Source organism: Triturus cristatus, chromosome 9, assembly GCF_964204655.1.
Source record: "Triturus cristatus chromosome 9, aTriCri1.1, whole genome shotgun sequence".
Classification (NCBI taxonomy): Eukaryota; Metazoa; Chordata; class Amphibia; order Caudata; family Salamandridae; genus Triturus; species Triturus cristatus.
In genome coordinates this window covers 1,037,858,679-1,037,883,527 of record NC_140592.1, presented here as the reverse complement: position 1 = coordinate 1,037,883,527, position 24,849 = coordinate 1,037,858,679, and the positions used below count along the sequence as shown (strand labels likewise).

The window sequence follows — 24,849 nt, the reverse complement described above, 5'->3', positions numbered from 1 at the left end:
AGCAGGTGCAGAGACAGCGACAGAGCTTCCTGGGGGTGAAGCGAAGGCTTCGGGAGCGGGACCTAAAGTATGCCATGCTTTTCCCCGCCAGACTACGGGTGGTGCATGAAGATCGGACATTCTTTTTTGACTCTCCTGTTATGGCCGATGAGTGGCTGGACGCTTTGCCCCGGCGACGGACCGGGGACGACACAGCTGAGCATGGAGACAGTGGCCGGGATGGACAGGGCTGATAACTCAAAGCCGGCCTGACTTGATTTGACCATATTTGTAGATTTGAATAGAGTGCAGTAACTGTGGAGGGTTGCGGGAGGACGAGGGGTGCTCTTTTCCTCCCTTGGGGTACTTTTTGTAGATTTTTGTTTTTGTGGGGCGACAGGCACACTGCAAGTTGGGGGGGCTTTTTAAGCTGCAGCAGGGGTGCAGGGTGGGGGGAGTTATGGGGAGTTTGAGTGTGTTGTTGGGGGGGTTATTTCTGCAAGGCATGATGATTATCCTCAGGGCTGTTCCATGGTGGCGCCTCGGGTGTGGGGTGGGCCTCTTTCCGTTTGAGAATGGGGGGTAGGGGCCTAAGTGTTATAAGCTGGAATGTTAATGGTTTGGGGGATCGCATTAAGAGGGGGATTGTTTTGCAATTTCTGAAACGCTCAATGCCAGACGTTGTACTGCTGCAGGAGACGCACCTCATAGGCAATACGTGCTATGCCCTGAATAGGAAGGGGTATAAATTCATTGCACACTCGGGATTCTCTTCTGGGTCCAGTGGGGCGGGCATCCTCGTTAGAGCATCTTTGCCTTTTGAGGTGGACTCCACCATCGTTGACGATAGGGGGAGGTTTGTGGCAGTGGCGGGGCGGTGGGAAGGAAGGACTTTGGTTTTGGTTTCAGTTTATGTCCCGCCGGCCCTGCAGGCCGCCACATTTGCTGAATTGGGCAGGGCTTTGCTGACTCTCCCGGGGGGCATGCTGGTAGTGGGAGGGGATTTCAACGCTGTGGGTTCCGGACTGCTGGATAGATACCCGCCCAGGGACACAGGGGGGGCTCAGAAATGGCTTCCAGACCTCCTAGACACGTTTGGCCTGATAGACTGCTGGAGGCTCCGGCACCCCACACAGAGTCAATACACGTTTCACTCCGGGGCGCATGGTAGCCTCTCCAGGATTGACTACCTGCTCACTTTGGCCGCACATGCCTCGTTGATATCCGAGGCGAGGCACATGGCACGTGGTATCTCTGATCACTCGCCAGTGTGGATCCGGCTGGATCTCGGTCGGGAGGGAGGAGGGAGGGTGGCCCCCATTAACCCTTGGTATTTCCGAGACCCCAAGATGCGCAGCGCCCTGGTAAAGAAGGTAGATAATTACTTTAAGGACAATCTGGGATCCGTGGACTCGGCGATCTCGCTGTGGGAAGCTTTTAAGACCGTGCTTCGGGGGGAGGCCCTCTCCCTGGTGGTGACTGCCAAGAATCGGAGGGATTGCGAAGTGCGGCAAGTAGAGGAGGAGATTGCGGCCCTTGAAGGGGATATGGAGGAGGAGGTCACGGAGTCCTCATTGCATGAGCTTTGCTTGAAGCAGGCGGAGTATAGGGACCTGGTGACTGACGCCGCCAAGACCCTCAGTAGGGAACAACAGGGCCGTCTGTATGATGTTGGAGATAAGGCAGGGAAACTCCTGGCGTGGCTGGACAGGAAGGAACGGGTCAATAGAGTGGTGCCAGAGTTGATTGGAGAGGGGGGAGAGGTGATTGTGGAACCTGAAGGGATTGTGGAGTGTTTCGCGGAGTATTTTCATAGGGTTTATTCCTCTGTGTCGGACAGGCCGCCCGAGGACTCGTCTGACCTCCTTCGTGATATCGAGTTGCCCTGCCTCTCTGACATAGATAGGGACGATTTGGATGGCGACATCACGGTTGACGAGGTGGCGGGGGCGATTCGCGCGTTGAACTCGGGTAAGGCCTCTGGACCGAACGGACTGCCGATCGATCTGTACAAACTCTTCCCGGATAGGGTCGCCCCTCACCTGCGCGCCATGTTCTTGGAGGCGCGGGGGTATGGGATCCTTCCGTTGGATCAGCGGCTGGCGTCGATCGTGGTCATACACAAAGAGGGTAAGCCCCGAGATAGATGCGCCTCCTATCGGCCCATTTCACTCCTCAACGCCGAGCCGAAAATTCTGGCCAAACTCCTGGCAACCCGTCTGATTAGAGTACTTGGCGATCTGGTCCACCCGGATCAATCTGGCTTTATCCCGCACCGAAACACAGCATTGAACCTTAGGCGTCTTCATGGCGTCATCGCCAGGGCGGGCACGCTGCGTGAACCGGCGGTTGTGGCATCTCTCGATGCCACGATGGCCTTTGACACGGTGGAGTGGGCATATTTATGGGCCGTGCTGGCCAAGTTTGGTTTCGGTCGCGGGTTTGTGAGTTGGGTCCGGTTGCTGTACGAGGGGCCACTAGCGAATGTTGTGGTGAATGGTCGGGCATCTGCTCCTTTTCAGCTTGGAAGGGGTACTCGGCAGGGCTGCCCCCTGTCGCCTCTGTTGTTCGCCCTCGCCCTTGAACCGTTGGCTGCGTGGATACGTTGGCACCCGGATATAAGGGGCCTTCGGTGGTCGCCTGATCACGAGGACCGGATTTCACTTTATGCCGATGATATCCTGCTGTATCTTGCCTCACCTAAGAAGTCACTTATAGTGGTCTGTGACGTACTCGCATCGTTCGGTAGGAACTCGGGGCTTGTGATTAATTGGGGCAAATCGTACTTGTACGTTCTTAGTGGCGAGGTCCCACCGATCCCTAGAACATGTTCGATACAGGTTGCCCAGCAAGGTTTTGTGTATTTGGGGATTTTTATATCCATGGATCCTGCTGTGCGCTATGAGAGGAACCTGCTCCCCCCCTTGGCACGCTTGAGGCGAGATGTTGAGGGTTGGCGGAGGCTGCCGCTCTCCCTTGTTGGGCGTGCGGCCCTGTTCAAAATGATGTCTCTTCCCCGCTTCCTCTACGCCCTCCAGAACACCTTGGACTGGGTACCGGCTAAATACTTTCGGGAGGTCGAAGGCCTCCAAAGGACGTTGCTGTGGGATGGGCGGCCGCGAATAGCTATTTCAAAGTTGACGCTCCCATGGTACGATGGGGGCATTGCGCTCCCAGACATCCGACGGTACTACTGGGCCACGCAGTTGAGCGCGATCAACCATGGGTTTTACGGCCCTGCCCTCAGCCCTGGGTATGCCATGGATAGGTGGCTGCTGCGCGGCGGCAACTACTACAGGGCGTTGTATTCACGGTCCCTAGACTCGTCCCTCACGGGGCCCACAGGTGTGGCGGTGCGCGTATGGAAGATGGCGACCGACTCGCTGGGCTGGAAGGACAGGCTAACCCTCGCTACCCCATTGTTTGAATCGGAACGGTTGGGAAGACTCTGGCATACGAAGGGCTTTGATAAGTGGGACCTGATAGGGATATCCAAGGTGGGGGATGTGCTGCATAAGGGGAGGGTGAAGTCTTTCGAGGAGTTGCAGACTGAGTTTGAGCTAGGGCCTTCAGAGTATTTTAGGTATATCCAGCTGCGTCACGCCCTCCGATCAGTCCTAGTGGAGGGTGAGGAGGTGCCGGAGTCCTCTCCCCTTGAGGACCGAGTCCTCGATGGCCACATGCCCGAGAGCACGATTTCGCTCATATATAAGAAGTTGATAAACGTCCGGGCAGACTTGCTATTGGGGCTGAGAGAGCAGTGGACCAGGGATGGCCTCGAGTTGGATAATGAGGACTGGCAGTCAGCGGTTTCTTCGCCTAAGGAGGTTGCGATCCCGTCGCGTCTGAGGCTGGTGCAGCTCAAAATACTGCACCGGGTGTATGTTACGGGGCCGCGGCTGGTCCACATGGGATTCTCGGAGGATGGACTGTGCAGAAGGGGCTGTGGTATGGTGGGTACTTTCCTGCACATCATTTGGGAATGTGGGGTCATTGTGGAGTTCTGGAGGAGAGTCCATGTAGTCATGGGGGAGGTGACGGGCATTGTGATACAGCCGGAGGCGCGGTGTTGCCTCCTGAACGTTTGGGGGCCCACTGATCTTGATGAGGCACAGACCCAATGGGTGACTCTGGGTAACATGGTGGCTAAGAGGGATATCGCGCGATTATGGGGCTCCTCGGGTCCCCCTACACTGACCGCGTGGAAGGAGAACATGGATTGGAGCATGTTTAGGGAGAAGACGGTCTACTGCTCTAGAGGTCGCCCCCGGAAGTGGCACGCCATCTGGGGGCGGTGGAACCAATATAGGGGGGGAATATGTCTTGCCCCGGATCTGGAACCTCCCGAGGAACAGCTTTCCCCCTGACCTACCTTCCAGTACGGTTTGGTTTAGGTACCCGCTCTGGGCCTCTGCTGCTCCCCTTCTTCCTCCGCACACAGTCTTATAATTAGTAGATGAGTGGGGTCCTGCCTCCCCTGGGGGCTTTTGCCATGGGATTTCAATGTTCTGCCTTGCTGGGGTTTGTTGTGTGTTTTTTCTGTGTTTATTTAAAATTGGACCTTTGCATTACTCTTCGTACTGTATCCGGGACGCATTACTGTATCTAACTTGCAATGCTGCCGAACCTTCGGGCTGTCGGCTGAATAGCTGTGTCCTGAATTTCGAAATAAAGGTTTTCAAAAAAAAAAAAAAAAAAAAAAAAAGTGAAATTGCTGCATGGGGCACTTTTACTAAAAAAAAAAAAAGCCTTGGTTTGTCAACTTGACAAACGGATGCTTTTTATTTGTAACAGCACCCCATACGGCGCTTTCACTTTAATGGCGGCTGCGCCCCTTTCTTTAGACGCAGCTCTTCTAAAGAAAGGTGTGTGGCTGACATTAAAGTCAAAGCGCGATTCAAAAAAAATATTTGCAATTCAATAGGTCTTGCATTTGCGAGAGTTTAAGCTATTGTAATTTATAATACCAATAGCTCAAACTCGTAAGTGCGAGACCTATTGCATTGCAAATGCTTGTTCCCATTGTAGCTGGACAAGACAAGACTGCTGGGCTCAACGGCCCCTCCTGCGAGTCCATTGAATCAAGATTGCTCTTGCCAATTCCACAGACTAACCAGATTGCGTGTGCTTTGCCATGAACTGTGGAGATCAAGTGGAAAGGAAAGCCCCCCCTCTTTATGACCCATTATACTTCTTAAGGCGAGTCGTGGCTGTTCTCTATTCTTTGTGCCAGTGTGGTTGTGGACATCTTGAAAAAGGAAAATGTCAGTGCTTTTAAATTCAATATCTTCTCATTTTGCTGCTGCTACTAGAATTAACCCTTTTACTTTAAAAAATGTACTTGTCAAGATATAAGAGGTTAGTCTCTTTTTGGTGTAAAAGGCAGAGTATACACACAAGGTGCAATCCAATATCATCTTATGGTCCCCAGGAGCTTGTAATATATGGTGAAATAATTGCGAAGCACACCATTCTAGTTCTGCATTTGAAACCTTAACATTCATGTGTATTATGTTGCAATGACTGCAATTTTCTCTATGGTTTCATTTCTCTCACAACTGATGCATCAACTGATGCATTTTGCTGTTGGGGGGCGGGGGGGGGGGGGGGGGGGGGGCAACGGGTTTCTGAGAACACGTCTTGTGGTCTTCTGGGCTTGTTTTGACCTTCTCCAGTATGGATTCAGAAATGGTTGAGATCACAGAGACAACCAAGTCTTGATCCAGAACTGGATGTCATGTTTTGTGGGTGAGAATTTGGTACCTGTAGTTTGGTTGCTGTTACAAAAGAATAGTTTGATTGGCACTGAGAGGGTAACTCCGCTGTTCCATAACTTGTGTCTGTTTGTTGCAATTGTAGGAGAAATCCTGATAGTCTGTGTGCTTTCAGGCATTGGCTTATTAAAAGCCACTGCTACAGCAAAACATGATGGACAGAATCCTAAGTACATCAAATATTCACCCCCAGTCACACATCTGGGTTAAATCCATCGTTCTTTTGGTCACTACGCCACTCCAGTTTGGACCCAGCCATATGCAAATCATTCTTGACCCTGCTCCTCATGGGAACAGTCCAGCCCGAACTGCCAAACCTGGTCCTCACTGGACCAGAAACAAGCCTCCTGGGACCGGTTTCGGGGTTTCACCCCTCATCAACTTAGGCTAATTTGAATCCAGAGGCACAGTAATCAAGGGACCCACGTCCGGGCATACCCGTCCCACTTAGGGCAAAAACTGCTACAGCAACAAATGATGGACGGAATGCTGAGTAAATCAAACTTTCACCCCCAGTCAAGAGACCTGGGTTAAATACATTGTTTACTGGAGTCAAGCTAGCCTGGCTGATGAGGGGTGATCCCCCGAAAAAGATCCCAGGATGCTTGTTTCCGGTCCAAGTAGGACCTTGCCTGGCAGTTTGGGCTTGTCTGTTCTCATGGGGTGCAGGGTCAGGACGGATTTGCATATATTTAAACTGGAATGGCATGGGGAGCAAAAAACAATAGATTTAGGCTCAGATCTTTGTACTGGGGTGAATTGTTAAACATTCAGTCCATCAATTGTTCTTTTGGCATTTGTCACCCTGAGTGAGACAAGTATGCACAGATGTGGATTCAGTGCTCTCCATGCTACTGGAGTCACGCTCGCCTGGCTGATGAGGGGTGAAACCCCGAAACCAGTCCCAGGGTGCTTGTTTCCAGTCCAGGGAGGACCTGGCTTGGCAGTTTGGACTAGACTGTTCCCATAGGGAGCAGGGTCAAGCCTGACTTGCATATGGCTGGGTTTAAACTGGAATGGCATGGGGAGCAAAAAAAAGATGGATTTAGGCCCAGATCTCTGTACTGGGGTGAATGGTTGACATTATTCAACATTATGTCCATCAATTATTCTTTTTGCATTATTCAAGGCCACAGCAAAGTGCAGACTGTCAGTCCCAGAGTTTCTGCTATTCACTCAAGGTTGCCACCAGATAGCATGTAAATCAATTTTTATGATCTGTTTCACCAAGCTTGCTGGCTAGCGCCCATATTACACTGCTGTAGCCAATTTCTCTAGATATGGTATAGCTCAGCCACCGTGCAATTGCACTAGGGGTACTGTTTTGCATAGTCTGTGACTAGGTATCTGCAGTCTTGCACTTTCATCTGGGCTCATGCTTGCTTTATCTATTTAGATAGGGCCCACTTTGCATTTCAAGCCTCACATGGCTCCCTTTTTCAGTTCAGTAATTTTTCTGTCAGTGACCGTCCAAACCCATCAGGCCCAAGTCTGGTCTGTCCTAGGCAGACAGAAAGGCTGCCCCCATCTGCCAACCGGGCTCATCTGGTAGATTGGGGGCGCTCATATCATGCGATCTTTACTTCTGTAAAGAGTGGCCACTGCCAGCCCTACTCACTGCTCCTCTTCAAGAATGAAGCACTCCAATGTCTTTTTCAACCCTCAAGAGGGTTCGCTCCCTCAGATGTCAAGTTCTGTTGTGTGGCTGTAACCAACATGCACAGTGTTGCTTAATCTGCATAGAGTAGCGGGCAAGCTCTTCCCTTCAAGGAGTAAATCAATAACCTGGTTTTATTTACTAGTGGAAAGCACACCCTCTATAGCACCTCTGTACACACTAAAGGTCATCAATGGAGTAAGCAATTATGTCTTTGAAGTATCAAATTACGCGCAGCTACTAAAAAGCTCTCTACAAGCCAAACAACTTCAGATGCTATGTACATATCAAACTGGCTATAATATTCTGTATTGCTTTAAAGCACACCGCTATTCTGGGGTGGAACTTCTGCTTCCTTTTGAGCCAGTACTTCTATACAAATAACGGATCATAATTAGTGAAAGGATCTAATTTCCTTACTCTAATTTAAAGTTAAATTATTTCCTTGTTAGTTTGCAAGACACCAAACCGTACTTTTTACAGCCCTGGTTTTGGGAAACTATTTTGTCAGTCTGGTATGCTGTTGCAGGAACCAAAGGAGCAAAAATCTGTAAGAAAATGTAGCTCCTATAACACCAAAGAGCAGTGGATGACAGGGAATTACTCCATACTCTGCACTGCAGCACCAATCGTACTGTTCCATGTAAAGAAATTGTACAATTCAGTCTTTTCTTTATGCATACGGTGCGTGGTCTGAACATGGTAATTTGTAAGGGTTGCTTGCATTAATGATTCCCTCACATGTGCACAATACATAATTGTCATCCTATGCATGCCTCAAGCACTGCAACAAGTTATCTAATTCTGGCTCAGTGGTGTTTGCCATCATTGACTATGTCATATTGTAATTAGGGATAGAAGAGGGGCGAGATGGAGCGGTGAAGGAATGTATGCGTCATGACCGATCAGCTTCTGACTGGCAGGTTCAGAGACTGGGAGCAGTACACACTCATAGACCTGAGCAGCACAAGCAGAAGCTGTGTCTTCTTGGCATGTTTTCCCTGCTGCTTCCCCAGGTCTCAGCTGAGTCGAGTCAGAACAGAACTGCCTGTAGTGCTGCTGACCCATTGCAAGCCAGGAAGGAGATGAAGAACGCGTGTATATGAATGAGCATGTGTGTATGCCTGAGAAAAGGGTGGGGGTTGAGGGGCTCACTATGGCCTAACTGTATTATTATTCTGGGCAATCAAAGCAACATTATAGCTATCTTCTTGCAGACTAGAAGACCATCCATTACACATTATGGGCATTCAGTGAGACACTGTAGCTGCACTATGCAAAGTAGGGTCTCATCGCTGGCATATTGGTGGCATTCATAGAGATATTCTAGCCATTTGGGGCATAGGAGAGACCTATCCTTTTCATATATTGAACGTTTTGATTCACTGTGCTCATCCCAGACATAACTGCAACCCATCTTTTACATAATGTGAGCATTCATGGCAGCCTTCCAACTACTCCAGACAACGTGGTGTGAATCCGTGAAATACGGTGGGTGTTCTTGACAAAATGGTGGCTATCACTTCCATAAGGGTGGTCCTGACACAATGATACCCAACTTTAACTTGTAAGCATTCTTGGCATAATTCTAACACTGGCAGACAGAAGGTGAAAACCACTGCCATAAGATTAGCATACCTAGTAACTGTAGTAGTAGTAGTGGCTGAAGTGGGCATGAAAGGCAGACTCTGTCTTGAGGCGACATTAACAATTTAGAGTTTTGGATGAAAATTACACTTGGGTTCGGAGCAAAACCCTGTTTTACTAAACATTTAAATGTAGCATTTCAGGACAATAGTACTATTTTTTCATGATAATTACAATTTTATGTGTTTAATGAATTTAGCCTAGTTATGCAAAATGAGCATCACAGTGAAACGTCTATTTTCAGAAAGTGGTAAGCTGATGTTTCGGGACAACATAAAACTAACAATTGAGGGATAATTTGTGCAGAGTGGGAGCTCTTTGGTTTACTTTGGTGTTCTGGGCACCAGAGGGCACTCACTGCTATATTGGTTTCTTGATTTTGAGGCATGTCATCATCTATAAAGCTTTGTATGAAATTATTACTACTGATGTCTGAAGCCTTATGATTTAAAATTGGTGTAAGTCTATTTTCTGGAAAAAGGGATAACAATGTACTACACTGCACTGATATGTTCCTAAAGGTACAGAGGTAAGACAAAAAGGCCAGGCCCTGTAAAATTTAAAAAGTGGCTTCTTATGAAGCAACCACAGTCCAAATAAATGTACCAGCTCGAAGAACTATTACAGGGATCCAAACATGAGTACCCAAAACAACTCACTGAATGAGAAGCATAACATTCAGTCACAGAGTTACAGTGGAGGAGGATAACAGGGAACTGTTAGGATGACTTCATAGGATGCAGAGAGTTAAATATTTCTCCTTTGCTTTATAGCTGCAATAGAGGAAAGACCAACATATTCTCAATTTTCCCCACCCCATTCGCAGATTAAAATCGAAGCACCTGCAACCTCTTCTAGAGCAGGCACTTTTTGTATGTAATATTGCACACCTCCTGTTGTATTTGGTTCTGCACTTGCAGCATTTGTCTTTTTCCCCTCAGGACAGTTCAGCATAATTGCTCATAGAAATTAAGATGGATGCCATTTGATTACTATTTTTCTTTTCTGATTTTAAATACCAAATATTTTAATATAAAATGCTAATAATAACAATGGTGAATGGGTGATGATTATAACTACTGCAACAAAAGAGAGAACCGTGTATGGTGGGGGATAAAATCCTGCATACAAATAGGTGTTCAACTCAATCTGACTTTTGAAAATGGTGTCAATAAGTAGTACGCCATAGGCAATGGTAGATGATGAGGGCTATCACTAGCCACTCTTAATCATGTACTATAGCATTATGTGGTATGCCCATTAGCATATTTGGCTAAAGATAAGACACAAATCATTTCAACAAACATACTTGATTGTCACAATTTAACTATTAAATAGACAATTAAAAAAAATTACCTCCAGTTTGTAAACTTCCATCAACAAATTCTTTTGTCTGTAAGGGTAAAGAATAAAAAGATTCCATAAAACACATTTTCAAAAGGTATCTGTTGAACACAAGTGAGATTTCCTTATAATGAGACAAGACACATACAAGACGCATACATTTACATTATTATCCAACCAGAGATAATTAGAGTATGGATATTTTCAACTTAGGTTAGACAATTCTAATTTTCTACAGGTTTACAATCTGTAATGTTAATTGAGTTTAAGACTGCTTGCTTTTTGTTATGCCAAATTTTCATTTTTTTAAAAAACATTTAGTCAGGGAATGAAACAAAACGTGATGATTAACATGGAAATGTAAAAACAATGTAGCTACAATAAATGTTTTTAACACAATTAAAATAGGAGAGGACTAAGTAGAGGTCTAAGGCAAGCCTGTTAAATAGATGTGGAAATACAAATAGAACGCAGCATAAAATAACAATGAAATAAGATGCTTCGAAGATAATATCTCAGATGCTACTAATTAGCACACAACATAGGGGAGGACATAAGCTTAAAAATGTTGGATTTTGGGACCTAATGGAAGCAAATGAGGGCTGGATGCAGTCCGATGTCAACAGAGAGGATTCAATAGGCAAAGAGTCAGTGTAGAAGCTTATTTGCACAGTTTAGAAAATTAAATGTCAAACAAGCTCTTTTCTGAGGTGACCCTGGATGCTCCTAACACAAGTAAGCAGGCCACCTAAGGGCAAGTGATCGACAGACGGGAGGCAATCTCAACACAGATTTTACGAGTACTTGTGAAAAAATTAAGAGCAAGTTAAAGAACAAGTTACTTAACTTAGATAATGGTCTTTCTGGTAGATACTCCATTTCCTGATCTTCTAAATTCAACAAGGTTACAGAATGGATGTGGAAACGTTTCAGTAATTGCTCCATTGCACATGTAGCTGGTGCCATCAAACTCCAGCCTGCCTCCAGAAGTGATAGTGCAGTGCTACATAAAGGCACCACCCTTATGCACACATGCCAGTTTACAGTCAAGCATTCTAGCCTCTAAGACACAGAGTGCCAGTAACGGACTACAATCTGAAAGTGTGTGCAAAATCGAATATAGAACTTTATTAACACCTATAAGTAGTCTACTTTAGAGAATGGGGAAGAGGGAAGGCGGAGAGGATTCTGCAGTTACATAAATCAGCTACCAGATGTTGTTCTGATGGATACTTTCAACTGCATGTTCCTCACCTTTTGAATAGATACCAAAGCCGTATCCCCGAAAGTTGGAGGGTCTGAGTAGTGGACTTTACACCAAAAGTCCTACAGGACACATAATCCAAAATATCCTTTTCTGTAGGCCTGAGTCAATAAAAAAGCCTGGTGAAGGTGTGGACGGACACCAGCGTAGCAGCCTGGCAAATGTCCAGCACTGGAACCTAGCCCCTCCTAGATAAAGCCATAGGGGCGGCTTTTGCTATGATGGCATGAAGTTCAAGCCCAAACACCTTAAGGAGGCTACTTCTTGGCGAATGCATAGCACTTCTTGATCGAGGACAGACCAGCTAGATGGTCATTATTAACTGCCTTTTCCATCTTCACACTGGAAATTCCAACTAAAGGATGGTAGTCCACACGGTGCTGGTTAGTCCGATTCAATCGATATAAGTATGCTCTTAGAGTCTAACCCAGTGGTTCCCAAACTTTTTCGACCCGCGGCTCATTTGACCCATTGGCCATTGCCCGTGGCTCCCCACTTTTACTTTTTTTGGAAGGTGGGGGGATGTAAGCCCGGCATCGGGAGTACTTGCACTTTTCCCTCTGAAAATAATTGATATGAAGCCGATTAAGGTATTATAATCATATATACGCAGGGTGTTTCGTATTACTAAGGCGGCGCCTCTAATAAAATATTCCTAGTTACACTTCTTTGCCCATGCGTTTTTTAGAGTACCCTCTCAAACTTTATCACACTAACAGTGCTATATAGCACCCCTATGCATGTAGGCCCCATTGCCAAAGTGTTTCTGCGCTTGAAGAATATTTGCAAGCACTTCCATTTCTACCCATGTCATACGTGCCAACACACATGTCTCAGCAGGGTGACTCTCTATTTTTTAAACCACATACAGCTTTATTTTTTGCTGTCTCTTCCCTCAAATTGCCTCCAAATCAATGCTAGCCAAATAAATTCCTCAGTCTTTTAAATGTCCCTCTTTCTCGCTTCCAGATGTTGGCATTTTGCTGTATATGGTGTTGTTTTTCCTAGTCCGCAAGGACCGTTTAAGCCTTTTTGGAAATGTGTGTGTACTGAAAGCAGGGGCGTAACACAGGCCCCCGCATCCCCCGTAGTGCGGGGGGCCCCAACTGTAGGGGGCCCCCTCAGCACAGTAATCAGGGTTGAGCGCCCCAGATAAAATCCGGAGCTGGGGCCCCTCCCTGTACATTGCAGGGGGGCCCCTTAAACTTTCATTACACCAGTGACTGAAAGAAATATGTACTGAAAGTACCTATGGCTCAAGTACAAGTGCCAATACTTAATAATATTTAATATGTTTAATGGGACAACTGTAGTTTCCTGATATCTTGCATTGGTATAAAATGCATTTAGAAAAAAAAAAAACTATTAACAAGTCTGACAAAATAAATCCGGCATCTTCCACTTACTTTGGGAGTGTTGGAACATGGGGATTCAGTGAAATATGAAATCATCTCTCTCGACATGACATCAATTAAGCACTGCATTTACATTTTTAGGCATGTCACTTACAAATCATTGACATCATGCGTTTAAGCCTAATTAGTTTAACTGAAGCAAACAGACCCTTCAACATTAAATGCATTAAAGTGCTTGGTGCGCGGCTCCCGGCTCCCCTGGCTAGGTTCGGCGGCTCCCCAGGGAGCCACGGCGCACAGTTTGGGAACCACTGGTCTAACCAGTGAATCCGCTCTTCCACCTTAGGGAATATGTTCAAGAAAAGAACTCTGGAAGCTTGATAGAGTGCCCAAATTAATGGTGACACAAACTTCGTGATCCAAGTACCAACTTGTCAGAGAAGAAGGTAGTATAAAGGGGCTGCACTGATGGCACCTATTGCTCACTGACGCAATGGAAAAAAAGTAAATGCAATGAGGAAGATGCACCCAAGGGCGAGCAACCTCAAAAAACAGTTGTTCTTGGGTTCAAATGCATGCACATTATGAATGCAAAGATAAGTTAAGTTCATTCTGATGCATAATAAAAACATGGGTAAACACCTCCAAAAAACACATCACAGGCAACCTGGGAGGTGGCTGACCATCAGGGAAACTCTCTGAAGGCGAAGCCAGCACCATAGTCTCAGCACCTCCTGGCACAACATCAGAGATTAGCTTACACTGCTTGTTGCAGCTCCACATTGCAGTTGTGTTGTCCTTCAGAACATAAAAGAGGCTGCACCTGGTAGGAAAACCTTGAGGGCCAGTTGGATAACCTGCACCTCTAAATGCCGATATGGTGTGCCTCTGCTCCATCAGAGACCTGAAGCTTCCAATCTCCACATCGTCAAGGTGACCTCCCTAGATGAGAAAGGAGGCATCCCATCACCAGGAGGTTTTGATGGAAAAAGAAAAATGGCCTACCACAAGTCCGGCTGTCAACTTTCATCCAACACGGAAGATCCTGAAATGCTGCATCAGAGACACAGATGTTGTCCGAAAGACACCCGCGGTTCTGAGCCCACTGAAGTCAAACACTTAAATGCAGAAGCCAAACATGCTAATGGGCATTAGGAACCAGCAGAATGCACAATGTCAGGAGACCAAGAAGCCTCAGAATTGTCAGAATCGTCAAACTTCAGGATCGTATCCGGAATGTGCTGCAGGGACAGAAACGACTTTGAACACTATGCGGTTCATGAAAAGCCCCTTTAAAGGAAATCCTCTTCACCTGTCGAAAGTGGGATTTTTGCTCTTTGATGGAGAACTCCAGGGGAGGCAGTAGCAAGGCATGTTACCCACAAATGGTCCACTACTGACTGGGACAAGCCCACTGTCAATAGCTAGTCATTGTGGTATGAGAATACATAGAACTCCAACATGTCAATATGACCCGCGATCTCCATCACCACTGAAAACAGGCAGGGAGACTGCAGTAAGGCCAGAAATCAGGTGAACTGAAGTGTTCTGACCCCAAAACAAAGCAGAGGAAGAGCCTGTGGTACTGTAGGGAGGGTACATAAAGAGTACACGTCCTTTAAGTCCAAGAACACCATCCAATCCCCATGATCAAGGGCAGAGAGGACATGGGCCAGTAAACTCTCTATTGCACTTCTGTCATCTATAACAGAACATTTTAGTAAGGGTGGAGGAGTGTTATGCTGAATTCTGAGAAAACAAATAAGGGGAGGGACTAGTGGAGTGCAACCGTGATGAAAAATTTGAATGACCCCTAGGCCTTAAGTTTTTGAGTGCCAGCTGGAGAGGTAAAGGCACATCCTGCCCCCTACTGAATACAGATGACTCCTGAAGGGGAAATCCGAGTGGCATGAAGCAGCGGTTGAACAGCAGTACTGACCTCGCTGGGGGCCCGTCCACTGCAACCACCATGATCCCTGGAGCCACAAAAAGGGTGAACATCCTATTGTAAAGGTTTAGATGGTAGTCTCTGGTGGTAACTTCTGACTTTCTGGTAACGTTGGTGGAACCCACAGGCAGGAGACAGTAAGTCTAAGGAGTGAGACTTAGCACGGCTGTCTTTGAACATCTCCAGAATTTTTATGTTTGATGATCAACTTTATTGATTCTTAGAAGAATAGAAAACAACTCAAAGAAACATCATTGCAGCACGCTCGACCACAAGTCTGTAGTATTTCAGAGTGAGTCTACATTGATTGTGTACATATTTGCTTATCGATCCTCATCCACATTGCATAAACAATGCAGTTTTATACATAGGTAAAATATCAAACATTCATTCTAATTAGTTCATCCATTTTCCCCAGATCTTTGTATGTTTGGTTGGGCAACCTCGGGCCTCAAATAAGGGTTTCTCCTGCGTAGCACACCAAACCACACCTTGGCGCCATGTGGATATATTTGAGGGTGCAGGTTGAACTCATGTCACGGCGATAACGCGCTTAGCTACTACGTTGGCCGTCCCAAGAAACAGTTTGTCTGCTCGGGACCCTTCCAGGTCATCCATTACTCCCAGGATGAGGTGCAGGGGGTCATGGGGTACCTGCCAACCCAGGACATGTTTAAGTTTGGACTCTATTGCTTCACAGTACGGGGTTAGGCAGGGGCAGGACGCTGCCCGCAGCGTGTACAGTTCACGGAGGGGCGCAGTCCCGCCCTTTAAAGGTGATCTGGGGTAAGATAGGCCGTGTGGAGGTAGTATAATTGGATTAGACAGAGTCTGGCTGATGTTGTGATAGTCTTGGGGGCTATAAGTGCGTCGCGCCAGTCCTCCTCCTCCAGGGGACCCGGCCATCCCTCCCACCTGCTCCGGAGTGGATCGATTGCTGCAGGGCCATCGTTTGGAAGGCTGCGGTATATCCGAGATACCCCTCCCTTCCCCAGGTTCCCCATCATGACCTGAGCTTCTGGTGGACTGAACTCAGGGAATGTTGAACATCTCCAGAATTAACAGCTGAATCAGTCTCATCACTAAACAGCCGGGAGCCATTGAAAGGCGTATCAATAAGAGTCCTGCATGTCCATGGAAAACAAATATGGTGCCAATCCAGGCACAACTGCAAATTAAAATCCTTTTGAAATGTTTCAGCTTGGTCGGCAGTCAAGCACTTGTAAGTAGGTTCTTTCAAAACGTGTCTGCGCTCTTATCTCCTTAGTAAATTGACACTACCTAACTAACTTCTCAGCTGCCCCTCTAATGGTCAAGGGATGTGAACCTCTTCAACTATGTTTAATTTTTTCAAGCAAACAAGCCTGGTAAATGCATGTATACCAGAGACAAAGTGATGCTATTTGCTGCCACAAAAAAAAAAAGATCTTAGTGTATAGCTCACGATATTGATTGAGAAACATAACAATCCCACTATTGACTTCTGCATAAAAAACATACTAATGCACCTTTCATCTACTTAATATCATGGCTGCTTTATATCATGCTACAGAATTGTTGAGAGGATTTGAGCAACATTCAAATCCCCCTGTCGGTGCTAGTCCTGTGGTAATTTCTCAACTCCAACATGGAGTAATAACTTTTTGCTGACAAAAGTTTCAATATGATTTTAAAACCTTGCAACCTGCCTAATCAGAAGTTAGTACACATACTCGGCCAACTGATACCCATTGCACTGTGATATACTTAAGCCCACAATCGTGGTAGACATTTCCCTTCTAGCGTCACTGATTAAGATTATTCTGGGGCTGGGGTGCAAGTGATTCTTACTGACAGGAATTTTGTTGACTTTTTGGAGAGAAAGAGTTGTACCTATCTAAATGTAGACTGACAGTATTGGTGCAACTCTTTTAAAAACTCCTTGATGTTGAGATAAGACAGTAAAAACCTGCTGTGGATAAACCCACAGGGTTCTGTGGCTTGCCACATAAGTGGAGAAAACTAATCTTGTGTCTGACTAATACAAGGTTTAAACTGCAACCAACAAACCACTGAAATAGGAGAGGGAAGAGACGAACAGAGGGGGGAAAAGGACCCAAATAGTATTTATATATGTCCCAAATACATGACACAAGATATTCCAGATTTCTTGTTGACTTTATAATCCAGAAACTACTTGTACCCTGCAACTTAAACTTAGTTATGGACTGTGAAGGCAGGGGAGGGAGTCCAGTAGAACCAGTTTTGGGGACGGTTTAGGAATCGGGCACAGATTAAATACTTTTACATAAATCAAACTTGGAGTATTTAAACAGAAGTCTAAAACATTTTTGTCCACCAATACATTATTATTTTTTTTATAAATCTTGCAGGGCTACAAAGATGCTCTGAATAAACTTAGATAAAGTGTACACCTTTGAATCTAATTACTGAAGAGTTAATGGCAACTTTTTATTTGGCATGGCTAACTTTTACACAGTATCCAACTAGGTCTTGTACGCTCTGGGGTACTATTTATGGGGGACTTAACAGATGATAAAAGTATGCTTTTCAACAGGTCACTAATAGTTTACACTGACATATGCTGACTACAGGTTACCCTGCCAGCAGTTGAGAGTTGTATGGACAGCACAGCGGCCATATTTTAGAATTACTCATGCGGATGATGTAAAACTAAACTACAGCCTACATGCAACATCTGACATATAAACCATATGAGCACTTTCTAGGTCATATTACTGATGTCGCACTAAAATATATGAGATATGCAAATTGCAATCAGCTGAGTGTTGCCATCTCAAAGGAGAAGAACACATGCACTGGAAGTTGTTTAACAGCCTGCTGATAGACGAAATATGCCAGTAATTCCAGTCTAACAAAAGGCAAAAATATAGGCAGACCACACAGACGGGCCAATTTCCGTGCAATTATTGTAATCTATGCCAGTATATTGCAGACACATTCAAACCTGACCATTTCTTAATGGACTGAAGATCACACACCTTATTTAGCAGCTTTACCCTACTTTTCACTAAAGTGGGTCTCTTGTGCCTTTCCATATTTCTTTAATGTTAACTTGCGGTTTATCTCCAACTGTATTCATTTTTCATTCTTTCACTAATTTTTCTGTGAGAGAGACGAGAACCGAAACAAAACATGCATTTATGCAAAAGTCTCCACGTACCTAGAATTCTCACCAAAATCAGTTTAAAAGAGCTGTAAAACCTTCAAAATCTTGACTAGCTAAAAGGAAACAAATTATTTTGATAAAGGTATGTATGGAGCGCCTTCCAAGTAATTAAGTCTATTTAATTTGCAGGTCGTTTTTTTAGGATTAAGCTTTGAAGCAGTTTAAAGTAACAATGCATTGCCTTACTATTCATTGTAGCATGCTGCTTGTTTTAAAACAAAAATAGACAACGCGTACCACTGAGAAAAATCGAATAATATTTTCAACTGGATTATCTGCGATATCCAAGACCAAGTACCTGAAACAAAAAATAAGCATGCATGTTACTTGTTGCAAATTGGCAGATGTTTTACTCGATCAATATAGTAAACTTTATTTGCGTTTTCAACTATTTTAGATCAAAATTAACAAGTAAGCACTTTCATTCACGTCTTCGCTTTCAATTGTTTATCCTAAATAACACTGCCCTAGCCTACGTAAAGAAAAATATAACAGTAAAGATGTTCAAAACATTCAAACAGTAAAGAAAACCACGTATTTCTAAACAATCTGATTTTTGGGCAATGCATGTCAATCCTGCCACCATTCGATCCCTTCTCAGCTTAAAATGTTGAGACTTCACATTGTTTGTTTGTAATTTCTATATCTGATCTACTGCTTTGAGCCAGTCTCCAACACAAGCACTTGCAAAATGTGCCTCCTTGCACTCTTGGCAGTGTATGGCTTCTTTTGGCCAGCATCTTCAGCAAGGAATTGTTTCTGACCTGTAATCCTAGTTCCCCTTCGGGGGATTCGCCATTGAAATCATAAGCACTGAATAGTCCCGCCCACGTGTAGGGAGACCAGAGCAGTTCTTTCAAAGTCATATCTACTTTGCAGAGGCCAGGAAACATACGTGACAGGCATTTTGACACGTTACATTTGTTCAGCCTTATAAACAGTCTATATTGTGAATGTTTATGAAATTATTTTTAAAAATTAAGAGGAAAAGAGGGCAATACCCTTAAAAATCACTTAAACAAGAATGAAAATTGATCTTTTAAAAACACCCTTCACAAACGCATATCACTTATTTTGAAAGTAGGCTATGGAATAATATATATAGTAATGTAGCCTGTATAGGCTGCAGCATTGAAACTATGTAAAAAGGATAGTACGACTTTAAGGACTTTCTGACCTCCAGATGTCCCATCGTGCCCTGTAGGTGGCAGTTTACTCACTTCTTTTTGACGAGCGACTCAGTAGTATAAAAGTATTATCTCTTCTGTCAGGAAGGAGGGAGGGTTGCTTATGATTTAAAAATGGAGATTCCCCTCAGAGAGAACTAGGATTACAGGTAAGAAACCATTCCATCTCCCTCAGGGGATCTTCATTGATAATAATAAGCAATGAATAGATTCGCAAGATTATCCCTCAAAGATTCGGAGAAGGAAGAGACAAAAAAGGAGAAAAGTAAAATTAGGCAAATAAATTCTTTAGAGATGCTAGCCCCACCTGGACATCAGCCTTAGCAACCGATTCAAGACAATAGTGTCTCATAAAGGTGTGGCCTTATCTCTAAGTTGCAGCCTTACAAATCTCAGCAATTGGGATGTTCATTAGCAAAGCAGCGTTAGCTGATTAACCCCTGGTGGAGTGGGCCCTAGGTTTACCCGGAAAGGGTTTGGTTTGCTTTTGATAACAAAGGTTTATACAGGAGGCAATCAATCTAGATGAGGAGTGGTTGGAAGTAGCATATCCTAACTGTAGAGGACCATAGTTTTTTTTTTTTTAACCTTATTTTTTTTTGCAGTACTGCACAGAAGTTACATTACATATCAATTGTACAATTGATAGTGCATCAGCGGTAGGCTTAGTATTAACAGATTACATCACAGCAGACTGTTTTTGGTGTCCACGCGCTCCACTCTTTAGTTTCATTGCTGAGTGCGTAGTAACTATATGGTGAATAGGGCCTACTCTGCCCAGGAGAACTGCATGCAGCATTACTTATCTTAACTTGTAGTAACAAGGGAAAAATGAACAAAAAAAACCATGGCGGCGATTAGTGGTGAAAACCCATCCCATAGGGAACAGAGGTAGGACATCTAGCACAGGACTATCAACAGTTTATAGAAATTGAAGAGGAAGTAAGGGGCTAAATAGATCATTACCCAGTGGGTGTTCTTTCTATGCGTGTGAGCAGGAATGCTCTTCTTTCTCCGGGTTCCCTCATTCAGGCCCCCTGGTGCCTGCAATCTAGAAGACCATAGTTGACAAAGAGTTGTTCTGATTTTCTTAAGGATTGTGTCTTATCTAGATAGAACTTCAAAAACCTTCTGAGGACCCTGCGCTCAAGTCAATCAAAATTCATTCAAACGGTCAGATACAAGCAGGTTAGATGGGGAGGGAGAAGCTTCCTATTACATGCAGCAAGGGCTTGGAATCTCCTTCCTATCGCAATTAAAAACAGCCCCTCCATTCTGTCATTCAGGAAAGAGGTAAAAACATGGATGTTCTCGTCCATGTAAACTAGGCCACTGACATCTTCTTCAGGTAGTCACTGTCTCTGTTCAGCGCCAAGACGCCCATGGGCACACGTGCGCTTTATAAGTTTTTAATCAAATCAAATCAAATCAAAAGGGGGTTTGAAAGAGCGTAGGTACGGGAATAGTCTAATTGACATGGAAATCTGAGACTACCTTAGGGCGGAATTTAGGATGGGTCCTTATCACTGCCGTGTTTCTATGGATAACTGTGTAGGGTTCATGTGAACAGAGTATCAGGCGAAAGAGGACAATGTTCAACTCCCATAGAGAAGATCTCCGGAGGGAGGGATATATCTTATTAATGCCTTCAAAAAAATCTTTTAAAGACATGCATTGTGAAAAAGGACAGCTGTGAAGGACATTTTTGATAAGCTGTGATAGCTGTGAAATTTACTCTAATTGAGGAGAAATTCAATTTCAATTTAGCGAGATGGAGAGATATGGCGGAATAGCCTCTTCATTAGAGGATTGACATTGTTCGGAGAACACCAGATGCAGAATCTCTTCCATTTGAAGGAATAGGAAGTCCTACAGTATAACATAACGTGCTTTTGTAAAGCGCGTGTTCACCCGGAGGTATCTTGGCGTTGAATAACAGATGTTTATTGTTACCAAACTCAATTGTACTCATTTTATTGACCACATATGGATGAAAGGCTGAGTGAACCTGCTGGGGTTTGAACCTGTGACCATGAGGTCGAACACAAGTCCCTGCAATGGACGCATTAGTCCACTGAGCCACTCCCAGCTTCGCTTGGCTTCTCGTAGCACATCCATGGATTCCCAAAGAAGGTTTAGGTGGTATACTGTACGAGGTCAGGAGCCATGCAGTGAAGTTCAGGGGGAGAAGGTTGGGATGTTGAATCTGGGGCCGAACTTCTGAAGAAAATCCGGTCTGCACAGCAGCTTCTTGTGAGGACACTCAGAGGTGAAGGAGAACCATGTACCATCACGGTTGAGGCCACTCCGGAGGAATGAGAATCGTCCTGGCTTTATAGTGAGAGAACTTGATGATCAATGTCAGCAGGAGAGGAATTGGAGGAAATGCGCAAAGAAATTTGCCTGGCCAATCGGTCCACAGGGCATTCACCAGTGTGCCTGGTTGGTAGAACCTCGATGTGAAGCCCGTGCATTTTTTGTATTTTCTGTCTGCAAAAAGATCTATTTGGAAACACCCCAGTCTGAGAAGGTGTTATGAAGTATGGTGTAGTTTAGAACCCACTCGTGATTTTCTTGAATAATTCGAAGAGTGGCCGCTTGAGCATTCCGGGTTCCCGGAAGATGGACCGCTGTAATCTTGAGATCTGTGGAGATGGGCCACTTCCAGATGGTTTGAGCTCCTAGGGACAGAGTTCTGGATCTCGTTCCCCCCTCCCTGCTTGTTCAGATAATGCCTGGTTGTTGTGATGTCCGTCTGAACAAGGAGATCGCCTGTTGTGAACGACCGGAGGAAAGCCTTCATGGCTAGGTGTACTGCCCTCATTTCCAGAAGGTTGATATGGTAAGACTGTTCCCTAAAAGAACGCAGGCCTTGACTCTGAAGATGGCCCATTTGAGCAACCCCAACCTGTCAAGGAGGTATCCATCACTATTGTTTAGGCCAGAATGTATTGGGGGAAATGTACCCTTTTGATGACCGCCATTTGAGCGATTGTTTCACCTGAGTGGTCAGAAACCCTCTGTCTTACCATCTTCCGGAGGGTTGATCCCATTGATATTCCAGGCACAGTTGGAGAAAAGGTGTGCATGCAGGACTATGAAGATGCACAACACCATTGAACCAAGGAGAGAAGAGACTTGTCTCACTTTTGTATGGGATGTTTTCTGCAGATTGCGAAATTTCTGACTGATAATTGTCTCTCCTCTGAAGGACACACTTGTGTGTAGTAGGTCTATAACTGCACCCAGGTAATATAGGGATGAATAGGAGTTGAGATGGACTTGTCGTGATTAAAGTGCAAACTGTAGTGTCTTACTTTAAGAGCGGAGTGTTCTGTGGCTCTTCATGGAATGTAGAATGCTTTGGTTGCTAGCGGAGTCTGTGGAACTGTTCAGTTGTCAGTGTTGGAGGGGGTCTCTAATGTCTGACTTAATAAAGACAATTTACCCTACTTCTTCTTCCTGCGTTCTTGAGAGAAAGGATCTTACATTTGGCGACAACCGGAAATAAGAAGAAAGACTCACACTTACAAGAGACCCCAACACACCAATTGAAGGCACCTCGCAGGGGACTATGTGCCACACCTCTTCCAGAGGAGAAGATGAACACTTGTAAGTCCTGCTGCTGTAACTCATGTGTTTGAGGCGCTTATCACAGATGTGAGTTCCCCTGCTGCCTGTTTCCTGCCTGCACCTATTCTGCTGACGTGGCTGTTTGCGCCGTGTGAGGGAAGCAGATCATGTGAGGACTCTCTGGCCCCTGCTGCGTGTTTGCACTTAATTGGCTGATGTCGTTATCCACAGCATGTGAAGCATTTTTGGTGCTGAGACTCTTTTAAACATTCGTTTTGTGACATTTGAAACAGAGCTCTGTAAGGGCCAGTAAGAAGGCATACAAGTGATCGGTATGTGTTGTATGCATGGATATGCATTCACGTTGGCCTAAAATCAAGATTGTAAACTCCGTGGAATCAAGTGTTGTAATTGACTTTTTAGACAAATTGTTTGAGAGGGAAGGTTTTCCGTCTTCTTTGTTGTCGGATAACGGCGTTCGATTTACTTCCAAAAGTTGGAAGAATTTTTCTCTACAAGAGGTATTAAGCACAGGAAAGCAGCTCTCTATCACCCCGAGTGTAATGGTTTGGTTGAGAGGTTTGTGAGTGTTTTGATGGCAACTTTGCAACAAGCTAATGTGTCAGGAGTAAACTGGGAACTAGCAATGAGAAAGAAAGTAAGGGAATATAGATTTACTCCGCATTCTTCCACAGGCGTTTCGCCTTTCCGCCTGTTCAAGGGAAGAGTTGCTAATGTTGAGGTTTGTCTCTCTTGGTCCTGTCTAAGAGTTCGGTGGTTGATAAGAATTCTGGGTGCGTTGAAGGTTGGAAAGAGAAGGAGAGGCGTGTGTTGGAGTAACGTAAGGTTTGGTTTGATGTTCGTAAAGCTGTGAAAGAAACAGTTGTATCGGTGGGAGACTGGGTCAAAATTAAGTCACCCCGTCTGAGTACATGTAATTCCAAATGTAGTAAACCATTTAAAGTTATTAAGGTTTTTAGGAATGCCATTAAACCCAGTGATCACAGAGTTTGGAATCTCAAAAGCATATCAAGATTTCATCCCACAGATGTGTCTGATTTCTCAGGTTCCACCTCATCTAGGTCTCCTGTGGATCGGAACTTGAGACCTTACCGGGAAATCAGACGTCCCGCCAAGTTGCGAGATTTTGTGTAAGGTTCTTTGGATGTTCACATTTTACATTGTTTTGCTACTCATTATTTTTAAAGTGAATGTTATTATGTATATTAAGGGGGAGGTGATGTAGTGTCTTACTTTAAGAGCTGAGTGTTCTGTGGCTCTTCATGATATGTAGAACTCTTTGGTTGCTAACGGAGTCTGTGGAACTGTTCAGTTGACAGTTGTCAGTGTTGGATGGGGTCTCTAATGTCTTTGACTTAAAAAAGACTATTTACCCTACTGCTTCTGCCTACTGCGTTCCTGAGAGGAAGGATCTTACACAAACCTAGCCGATTGAGAGTCATGACGATTAGGTTAATAATGTTGGCTTGCTTACTCAAAGGAAAATGACTTAGTGATCCAATCGTCAAGATATGGATAGTCTAAGATCCTCATTTTCCTGAGGTGGGCTGCTACATCCGCATGCAACCGGAGAAAGTTCACGGTGCAGACCAGAGGCTGAAAGGAAGGACCCTGTATTGATAGTGATCTTTAGCTACAATGAACTTTAGGAATTAGCAATGTTTTTTAACGAATGTGAAACTACGCGTCTTGCAGGTCAACTGAACATTGTCAGTCGCCTTGATGGAGTAGAGGGTAGAGCTGATGAGGAACCAACATCCTGAATTTTTCTTTGCAAACCCAGGCAAAATACTTCTATTCGGCGATGTGCCATAAAAACGTGCAGAGTAAAATATCATTTAAAATATAAGTGTGCCTGGTATTCCCAGATGTGGGTCCTGGGCTCACTGTGTCACTGGATTCAAGCTAGC

General features: G+C 45.0%; 1 protein-coding gene across 3 annotated transcripts in view; it reads right to left on the bottom strand.

Annotated features, from left to right (window-relative positions):
* Positions 1-24,849, bottom strand: part of STYX (serine/threonine/tyrosine interacting protein) — a 323,362-nt gene that overhangs the window by 145,576 nt on the left and 152,937 nt on the right. For all 3 annotated transcript variants that reach the window (XM_085626838.1, XM_085626839.1, XM_085626840.1), the window contains 2 exons: positions 18,396-18,456; positions 10,414-10,450 (listed from right to left, as the gene is read on the bottom strand). In XM_085626838.1, the coding sequence (XP_085482964.1) occupies positions 10,414-10,450; positions 18,396-18,456 (98 nt within the window). The remainder of the gene's footprint in view (positions 1-10,413; positions 10,451-18,395; positions 18,457-24,849) is intronic.